The 10764-nt window shown below is 41.0% G+C and overlaps 1 protein-coding gene across 1 annotated transcript; it reads left to right on the plus strand.

Moving 5' to 3' along the window:
* The first annotated feature begins 8219 nt into the window (after window positions 1–8219).
* On the plus strand, window positions 8220–9795 carry LOC149209911 (uncharacterized). The gene is made up of 3 exons (XM_089398802.1): window positions 8220–8420; window positions 8731–8900; window positions 9687–9795. The coding sequence occupies exons 1-3, from the start codon at window positions 8220–8222 to the stop codon at window positions 9793–9795; spliced, it is 480 nt and encodes a 159-aa protein (XP_089254928.1).
* Window positions 9796–10764: the final 969 nt, after the last annotated feature.

Below are 10764 nucleotides of genomic sequence, written 5' to 3' on the forward strand. Positions count from 1 at the left end.
CCATCGAAAATTTGGTTTAGTGAAATGGTAAAATTTTTGGTGTTACCACATTCGTTGGCCATTTCTTTCTTGCTAAATTTGGTTGATAATTGAGACTATATGATACAATCAAGAAGTTTAGAGATTCAACCCATAAATTAAAATCTATACAATTACTCTATGGGCAATGTTTATCGAGATTGGTAAAATTGACGAAGTAAAATGAGAAAAGGTGGAACCATAAGAACCAAGATAATGAACATTAACCTTTCTTGATGAGATCCTATTCCAAAACCCTTGAAATAGCTTAGTTACTAACTTGTTAAAGAATTAAGCTCCATTCTCAACATTTAGATACAATTTTATGCTAGAATAATCACCTACTCTTTGCAGTAATGAAACTTGCATGTATTTTTTTTTTTTAAACATAAATTTTTGAAATAAATTATAAAAAATAAAATTTTAATTAGCTTGAGATAAATCAATCATTCCACAAATCAATCATTCAATCATTACACAATGGATAGTAATTAAATTGGAAAAAATAAAACTTTACCCTTTCCCTACACCGAGTCGCTTAGTGGAGGTGCAAAGGTTGGCTCATGCTTATGCTAGATTGAGAGCATTTCAAATTTTTTAAAAGGGTAGGAGGCAACTACATTGTGGTCCACATAAAACTTTTGAATTTGAAAACGAAACGTTGTTAGATGACCATATCTTATGTTTATGGATGACCATTTGTCATGGATATCCTTGATTTCAATCAACTATCCGACTGACAGAGTCTTAATGACTGTACAGTAGATAGCGTCGTGCCTGCTACCTTCTCGTTCTCGTACCACGTGAAAGTTACGGGCAGGTTTTCCGGCGGTGAAAGTTTCCGACCACAAATAATTTCTAACGGAGTTGTTTATAATGTGATTTTTTGGAGATTCCGGTGACAGAATCCGGCGGAAGAAATTGAGGTTAAATCTTGATTTGTTGCAGTTAAAATGATTTTTTAACTGCATATTTGGATTCAGCACCCTCGAAAACCCCTGGGACGCTTTCATTGTGCAGAAACTAGTGTGATGACCCCGTAAAAATGTAATTATTTAAAAGTTACTGCAGTAAAACACTGAATTGAAATAATATGAAGAATTTATTTTCTTTTGAGGATATTATGTTAATTTTTCATGTGCACTAAATTGATGATTAAAGGAATTAATCATAAAGATATCTCACTTCCCAAAAAAAGGAAATTGAAAAAGAAAGGTTAGTTAATATAACTAGAAATAACCACCTTTCCCAACTGGAAGGGTTTCCAGGGATAAGGGAGGTTGGTTGAGAAACTCTGGGCTGTAGTGACAGGCAGAGGAAGAAAAAGGGAGGAAAAACCCTGGATGGACGAAGTCTGGTAAGGACCAGATAGTTAGGCACAGAGAGTGCTGGCTTACTGAGGATAGTGATCCGGTAAGCGTAAGCTTGGGGGGAGACTCAGGTCTGAAAGGACTGGTCTCACGGTTGGGTGGAAAACAAGCGATACACAGCGATTTGGCAGGAGAAGTGTTCCAGATTCATCTTACCAGAGGGGAACAGGTAAGTAACGGAACCCTCACATGCCTGGTTATCTGAGTAACACAGCTGTGATTATCTGAGCAATAATTATATATAGCTTATAGAGTAAACTATGTTGATAGACAGCCTAGCTGTAAAATCAAGAGATAGCATGACTATGCATAACTATAGACAGCTTAGTTGCAAGATTTAAAGACATTGTATCTGTGTAACTAAGAAGTATCTGTATAAAGTACAGTCAACCTCGATGTAAAAACCAGAAGACTGAAAACATCAATATATTCGTAAGGCCAAAGGATAATATAACTGTAACATCCTGTGCAAAGAAAGAAACGTATACAGAATAGTTGAAACTTCAAGAGCTGAGAACAGCTGAACCTTTGAAACAAATGAAGCGGACTATTAATAATATAAGTCTGTCTTTATCAAATAAATGATTACATAGTCTGGAGAAAACCGAATCATGGAAACTGAAATCTTCATGCAACCAATAACCTGGGTCGATATGATATCAAGACCCTAATGGTCGCAGACGACCATATAGAAACCATAACACTTCTAAATAAAATGCCAACAGAGGTATTAACAAATAAAGAAAGGCATAAACGGCGCTGAACCCGAACTCGGCATAGCCGTAGCAAATGGGGTTCTTGCAAATCCAAGTGACGAAGAAGAGCTGAGATATTGTCCAAGATTAAAGACCCATGCTGTGGGTAACTGAAGAATACAATATCAACTGTGTAAAACCATACAGAGACGAGCATAGAACAATGCAACAGAACCAAACGATATTTCTTAAAACACAGTGAGACCATTTGTATGCATTAAGGAAAGTATGGAAACATGCATTCACCGAGGCCGCGAATGTAAAGACTGCCAATAATGAACCAGAACTCCAACTATATGATTAACCGAATGTATATGGTCATATATATATATATTACAGACCTCAGGGTTCGATTCACGAAGAGCCATTAACCAGTCGGCCATACATCTATGGAATTCAGATGTTGGCACGACATAGTGATTCTATACACAAGTCATTCAAAACATTGGCGAAATGAAAGAGAACTATAGATTACACTATTACCATTGGCATGCATACTATAATCTAACCAGCATGATTCCGAGAATGAGGAAAACATTACACATCTGGTAATAGACAAACCCTACTCTGCATTATGGTAAAGTCATTCGTATCCATAAGAGAAATTCAAGTCATTATATAACTGTAACAGAAAGATACAGTAAACCATTAGCCCTCGAGCCATATGAGTACAAAAATAAATAAGCCGCTGGTCCCAACCAGGGTTTGAAGACAGTCATAAATTATGGCTATAGTCACGACAGATTAACCAAACAAAAATACAGATAGCTGTATATAAAAACTCCAGCCTCGGAGAAATACGGACAAGAACCCAAATCACCGTAGATGAGGAAAGACCCAACTCTTAAAACAGTCCCAGAACTCTTGATCAGTTAAGAGCGTTGGTCCATCAAGACCTGCGGCCAACCGAGCAACAATAAGGTTGGGGTCTCTTTTCTAGCACAGAGGAAACCTCTGGAAAACTGAAACCAAGACAGAGGGGGACCAACCGAGAAGTAAGCCTTCGAACCAGATAAATACCTGGGAAAAACTTGGCGGGCTTCAACGGGATTGACTCTCCTCTAAACTGTAGAAGCCGGAAGCCATTTGCTCGCAACCTGTCATGCCAACGATAGGAATTAGACTTCTGTGCAAAACATTAAAATCAAATAATAACTACAGATCTTTAGCTGAGGAGTAAGGCACCTGATTGCTTCGATAATGAAGCCTGTGAAGTTGAAGATCTTCCGGATGGCGCCGGTGACTGGAATCGCGGAGGTCGTGGCGCGGAGCTGTGAAACAAGTCCATGCAGCGAAGAACAAAGAGCGAGAGAGTATGGAATGACAAGAGGAAAATCTCGAATAATCCGGAGAGCGCCATATATAAATCAGGACTGCCAGCGGTGAAACGTGGAGTCTTTCCAACCCTTGATCTCACCTAACAAATGTGCACCGTGGATGGAGGCGACCTTACCCAAAAGCCCGGCGCGGAAAGATCCCAAGCACAGTAACCATGCCCTGTTCACGTGGTCTGTCCGGCAAGATTCAATGCCCTCGCCAGATGTCCAGCGCAGGAGGCGCCAACAGAAGAGCTCAGTACAACTTCGATAAACTCGAGGAGTAAACATAAGAGTGTCATACCATATAGTTAGCAAATAAACATAGGTATGTATTAATTGCCGAATAATTAACGTTATGTCAAACATGGCTGGCCACATATTCATTGCCTGTCACATATACGATGCCTCGGGTTAGGCATGTATACACAGCGGTGGTGGCCATAAAACATAACCCATACTTAAATAATGTGCAGATGCTAACCAAAGTATGTATGCGTTAGATATATATAATTTTTTTTTTTTTTTTACGTGTATGATAAAGCATGTAGGTGCGTGACAAATTGGTATCAGAGCCCAGGTTACCCATACTGTGGCCTCTGGGATATGAATAAGTATTAAAAGATGAGAAGGTCATTATGACAATAATAATCTGTTTGGGGTAACAAAATTTTGCAGGTAGCTCACAATGTTATATGTTTCATGATCAGACCAGGCCAGGTACAGGCTAGTCAAGACGAAGGAAAAGAGCAACAAAGGTATCACACGTAATAGTTAGCATGCAGGGGTCGGGCAGCGCACCGCACAGGTCTGCAGCCAATTGGGGGCCTGCAACAAATTTTGGAGACAACCCAGAATTGTGGGTGCAGCTGGGTGAGGAGACCCGCAGCACGAATTTGGCCATACTAGAAACAGTTCAAGAGCTGAAAAATGAAATGGCTCAGCTCCGGGAGGATAATGCACGACTGACAATGGAACAAGAAAGGATTTTGAAAAGTTTGTCTGACAAACAGAACCCGCCACTAGCTAACCCCCGCGCAGAACAGCCGAAAATGACGGAGGAGGAACGTTATCACGCAGAATCTGAAATTCCTGAAGAAGGAGAGGACCAATCTGATAATGCATCAGAACAGCAGACCTCAAAGCGTCAAAAGGTGGAATTGCAAGGAGAATTTTGAAAGATTAAACCCCCACATTACGATGGGGAACAAGAAGCAGCAGCTGAGGCATGGCTAATCAACATGAATAAATATTTTCAGTTATATGAATATGATCATAACTTGAAGGCACGGTTGGCCATCTTCCAGTTACAAGGGAAGGCGACATTGTGGTGGGAGGAAGTGAAAATCGTTAAAGGTGTAACTGAACGAACCATAACATGGGAAAAATTCCAGAAATATTTTAAAGAGAGATACTTGACAGAACGGTTTTATGATGAAAAGGCGAAGGAATTCCATGATCTGCGGTTGGGACAGCAGACTATGGATGAGTTCATCAATCGTTTCACATCCTTGCTCCGCTATGTACCCTACCTTAAAGAAGAAAAAGCCAAGGTGCAGCGGTTTGTCAGCAGTCTACCTATGTATATGAGGGAAAGGATTGAATTTGACAATCCTAGAACCATGGATGAGGCGATTCGCAAGGCCAGAATCTGCTATCAACAGAGCAAACAGAAAGGGGACAGTTCCAACAGAAAATGGAATGAGAAAAAGAATAATAAAGCTGTTGGAAATATTAAGGGGAGTCGAAGCGGCGGAATCAAAGGAAGTAGCAAGGGCCAGAATAGTAGAGCAGCACCAAGAAGTGCATTCAGGTCCAAGTCCATCGGTGAAACCAAAATGAGTGAACAACCCGCCAAGATGGACACTGAGGGAACAACCAGACCCCCAGTGCAGTGCTGGGGTTGTGGTGGACCGCACTATGTCAAAAATTGTCCGCAAAGGAAGGGAACTGACCAGATATCCCAGATTCATGAGGCATCAACCGTGGGTGATGTGGGACGAAGTATGCCAAGAATTAACGCAGCCTTGGACGACCGCCAGGCAGAATACCAGCCCACCATGGTAGAGTTTGAAGGTAAAATTTTAAACCTTTCCATCTTTGTTCTAATAGATCCTGGAGCTACTTTAAGTTACATTAGTCCAAAGATAGTTGAACAATGTAAATTGCAGCCTGAAAAATTCAGGAATCCTTGGCTGGTACAGCTAGCTACAGGGAACAAAAGACTAGTGATGGCAAAGGTAAAAAGCTGCCCTATAGTGGTAGCAGGACAGCCAGTAGTGGCAGACCTGAATATACTTCCCCTCGGGTCCTATGATGTCCTAATTGGGATGGACTGGCTAGAAAAGCATTGGGCTTTAGTGAACTGCAAAACAAAGGTTATACGGTACAAGGATGATGCTGGAATAGAACAAGAAATGCAGGGAATTAAACGACCAGTTCAGGTCCGACCAATCACTGCATCTCAGCTGGCAAAATGCATCCGGAATAGATGCCAAGTGTATGCGATTCAGGTGGGCTATGCAGAAACCAAGAATAAGGAGAACCCGCTAGAACACCTCCCAATTATAAAAGAGTTTGCAGATGTATTCCCAGAAGAAATTCCTGGATTACCTCCAAAGAGGGACATAGACTTTACCATTGAGTTAATACCAGGAGCTGCTCCAGTTTCGCGGACACCTTATAGAATGAGTGTGCCAGAGTTGACTGAATTGAAAATGCAACTACAAGAATTGCTGGATAAAAATTATATCTGCCCCAGTGTATCTCCATGGGGAGCTCAGGTGTTATTCGTCAGAAAGAAGGATGGAACTCTTAGAATGTGTATTGATTACCGGCAATTAAACAAGCTCACAATTAAAAATAAATACCCTTTGCCGCGGATCGATGAACTTTTTGATCAAGTCAAGGGAGCGACAATATTTTCTAAAATTGATCTGCGATCTGGATACCATCAGATCAGGATTAAAGAAGAAGATATCGCTAAAACAGCCTTCCGGACCCGGTATGGACACTACGAGTTTGTAGTGCTGCCTTTTGGATTGACTAATGCACCTGCCACGTTCATGTGTTTAATGAACAGTGTGTTCCATCAATTTCTAGACAAATTTGTACTAATATTCATTGATGATATTTTGATTTATTCTTGCTCTAAGGAGGAGCATGAGGAACATCTTCGGATGGTACTGCAAACTTTGCGAGAACATCAGTTGTATGCTAAGCTCAGCAAATGTGATTTCTATAAAGAGGAAATCCAGTATTTGGGTCATGTGATTTCAAAGGAAGGGATTGCCGTTGATCCTGAGAAATTAAAAACCATACTGGATTGGCCTGTGCCAAAAGACGTGGCGGATATCAGATCCTTCATGGGATTGGCGGGATATTACAGAAGATTCGTGGAAGGTTTTTCAAGGGTGGCATATCCCATCACGTCCTTGCAAAAGAAAGGGAGGACATTCAAATGGAGTTCCGAATGTCAACAAAGTTTTGAGAGGCTTAAGCAATTACTCACATCTGCTCCTGTTTTAAGTATAGCTGATCCGAACAAAGACTATGTGGTATGTACCGATGCTAGCGAAGAAGGCGTTGGAGGTGTGCTAATGTAAGAAGGGAAAGTAATCGCCTATGAATCAAGAAAATTGAAGGAACATGAGCAGAAGTATTCTGCCTATGATCTGGAATTAGCAGCTGTCATACATGCGCTTAAGATGTGGCGACACTACCTTCTGGGAAGGAAATTCTTGCTACTCACAGATCATCACAGCTTAACAAATTATTTTAGTCAGCCCACACTAAACGCAAGACAAGCTCGTTGGGCAGATTTCTTAAGTGGGTTCGACTTTGACATCAGACATCTGAAGGGAAAGGAAAATCGGGTAGCTAACGCACTGAGTCGAAAGGTGCAATGTTTGTATGAAGTCACATTCAGTAGGTGGGAACATTCCTTGCTGGAAATGATGAAAACAACAGCAAGTCAAGATGCTGAATACCAACAGATGAAGCGGCAAATGCCACTTTCCAGCGAGGGAAGTCCGCAAGACTATGAGGTTAGCAGGGATGGAATTCTGCTTTACAAAAAGAGATTGTTTGTACCAAATGACAACAACCTCAAAAATTTAATATTGAATGAGTTTCATACCAGTCACTACGCTGGTCATCCCGGGTACCAGAAAATGCTGACTGCGCTTCGGAAGGAATATTACTGGCCGCGAATGAAAAAGCATGTGGCTGAATATTTAGCGCGATGTTTGGAGTGTCAGCAGATCAAGACGGAGCACCAGCATCCGGCTGGATTATTGCAACCCCTGCCCATCCCAGAATGGAAATGGGAAATTATATCAATGGACTTTATAACTGGGCTGCCTAAAACAAAGAGGAACAATGACTCTATCATGGTAGTGGTGGACAAGTTAAGTAAGGCAGCACACTTCATACCAGTACAATCCACCTACCGGGCAGTGCAAATTGCACACGTCTTTATGCAAAATGTGTTCAGACTTCATGGACTCCCAAAAACCATAATATCAGATCGGGATGTGAAGTTTACATCCGCCTTCTGGAGAGCGCTATTTGCAGAATTGGGTACACAGTTGAATTTTAGCACTGCTTACCATCCCCAGACTGATGGGCAGACGGAGAGAGTAAATCAGATGGTGGAGGACATGTTGAGGGCATGTGTCATGCAAAAACCGACACAATGGGAGGACTATTTACACTTAGTGGAATTCGCTTACAACAATGGATATCACACATCAATTCAGATGTCTCCATTTGAAGTCTTGTATGGACGGAAATGTTGGACACCCTCAAATTGGAGTGGCCCGGAGGACAAATTAAGATTGGGACCAGAAATGCTCAAGGAGATGGAGGACATGGTCAAAAAGGTGCGAGCCAACCTGAAGGCCGCTCAAGATCGGCAGAAAAACTTTGCAGATCGGAAAAGAAGGTTCAAAGAGTATCAGGTGGGCGATCACGTTTATATCAGAATTCAGGCAAGGAAAAGTACTCTGCAGTGGAGCAGCTGCGTTAAACTTGCACCCCGATATTTCAGACCTTTTCAGGTCTTGGCAAGGGTTGGGCCAGTAGCTTATCAGCTAGCCTTACCAAGCCACATTAGAATTCATAATGTCTTTCATGTATCCATGCTTAAGAAGTATATCTATGACCCTAATCATGTGATCAAGTGGCAAGATATAAGGGTAAGGATTGTTTTTATCTGAACTAGTTGAAAATGTATCTGTAACAAAAGACTGATACTGTTATTGATTGCAGGTCGAACCAGAACGAGAAGTTCGGGTCGAGCCGCTGAGCATTCTCGACCGGAGAGAAGTGCAGTTGCGGAAGCGGGTTGTTACCCAAATTAAAGTGCAATGGCAGCACTATGGGCCTGAAGAGGCTACTTGGGAGGACGAAGAGCTGTTTCGAAAAGCTTATCCGGAATTGTTTGGAGACACTAGACATCGGGACGATGTCCAATCTCAGGAGGGGGAGATGTGATGACCCCGTAAAAATGTAATTATTTAAAAGTTACTGCAGTAAAACACTGAATTGAAATAATATGAAGAATTTATTTTCTTTTGAGGATATTATGTTAATTTTTCATGTGCACTAAATTGATGATTAAAGGAATTAATCATAAAGATATCTGACTTCCCAAAAAAAGGGAATTGGAAAAGAAAGGTTAGTTAATATAACTAGAAATAACCACCTTTCCAAACTGGAAGGGTTTCCAGGGATAAGGGAGGTTGGTTGAGAAACTCTGGGCTGTAGTGACAGGCAGAGGAAGAAAAAGGGAGGAAAAACCCTGGATGGACGAAGTCTGGTAAGGACCAGATAGTCAGGCACAGAGAGTGCTGGCTTACTGAGGATAGTGATCCGGTAAGCGTAAGCTTGGGGGGAGACTCAGGTCTGAAAGGACTGGTCTCACGGTTGGGTGGAAAACAAGCAATACACAACGATTTGGCAGGAGAAGTGTTCTAGATTCATCTTACCAGAGGGGAACAGGTAAGTAACGGAACCCTCACATGCCTGGTTATCTGAGTAACTGATAGAACAGTTGTGATTATCTGAGCAATAATTATATATAGCTTATAGAGTAAACTATGTTGATAGACAGCCTAGCTGTAAAATCAAGAGATAGCATGACTATGCATAACTATAGACAGCTTAGTTGCAAGATTTAAAGACATTGTATCTGTGTAACTAAGAAGTATCTGTATAAAGTACAGTCAACCTCGATGTAAAAACCAGAAGACTGAAAACATCAGTATATTCGTAAGGCCAAAGGATAATATAACTGTAACATCCTGTGCGAAGAAAGAAACGTATACAGAATAGTTGAAACTTCAAGAGATGAGAACAGCTGAACCTTTGAAACAAATGAAGCGGACTATTAATAATATAAGTCTGTCTTTATCAAATAAATGATTACATAGTCTGGAGAAAACCGAATCATGGAAACTGAAATCTTCATGCAACCAATAACCTGGGTCGATATGATATCAAGACCCTAATGGTCGCAGACGGCCATATAGAAACCATAACACTTCTAAATAAAATGCCAACAGAGGTATTAACAAATAAAGAAAGGCATAAACAGCGCTGAACCCGAACTCGGCATAGCCGTAGCAAATGGGGTTCTTGCAAATCCAAGTGACGAAGAAGAGCTGAGATATTGTCCAAGATTAAAGACCCATGCTGTGGGTAACTGAAGAATACAATATCAACTGTGTAAAACCATACAGAGACGAGCATAGAACAATGCAACAGAACCAAACGATATTTCTTAAAACACAGTGAGACCATTTGTATGCATTAAGGAAAGTATGGAAACATGCATTCACCGAGGCCGCGAATGTAAAGACTGCCAATAATGAACCAGAACTCCAACTATATGATTAACCGAATGTATATGGTCATATATATATATTACAGACCTCAGGGTTCGATTCACGAAGAGCCATTAACCAGTCGGCCATACATCTATGGAATTCAGATGTTGGCACGGCAGAGTGATTCTATACATAAGTCATTCAAAACATTGGCGAAATGAAAGAGAACTATAGATTACACTATTACCATTGGCATGCATACTATAATCTAACCAGCATGATTCCGAGAACGAGGAAAACATTACACATCTGGTAATAGACAAACCCTACTCTGCATTATGGTAAAGTCATTCGTATCCATAAGAGAAATTCAAGTCATTATATAACTGTAACAGAAAGATACAGTAAACCATTAGCCCTCGAGCCATATGAGTACAAAAATAAATAAGCCGCTGGTCCCAGCCAGGGTTTGAAG

The sequence above is a fragment of the Pinus tabuliformis genome, chromosome 1_2, assembly GCF_031772625.1.
Source record: "Pinus tabuliformis cultivar Carrire ecotype Pingquan chromosome 1_2, CPIR1, whole genome shotgun sequence".
Taxonomy (NCBI): Eukaryota; Viridiplantae; Streptophyta; class Pinopsida; order Pinales; family Pinaceae; genus Pinus; species Pinus tabuliformis.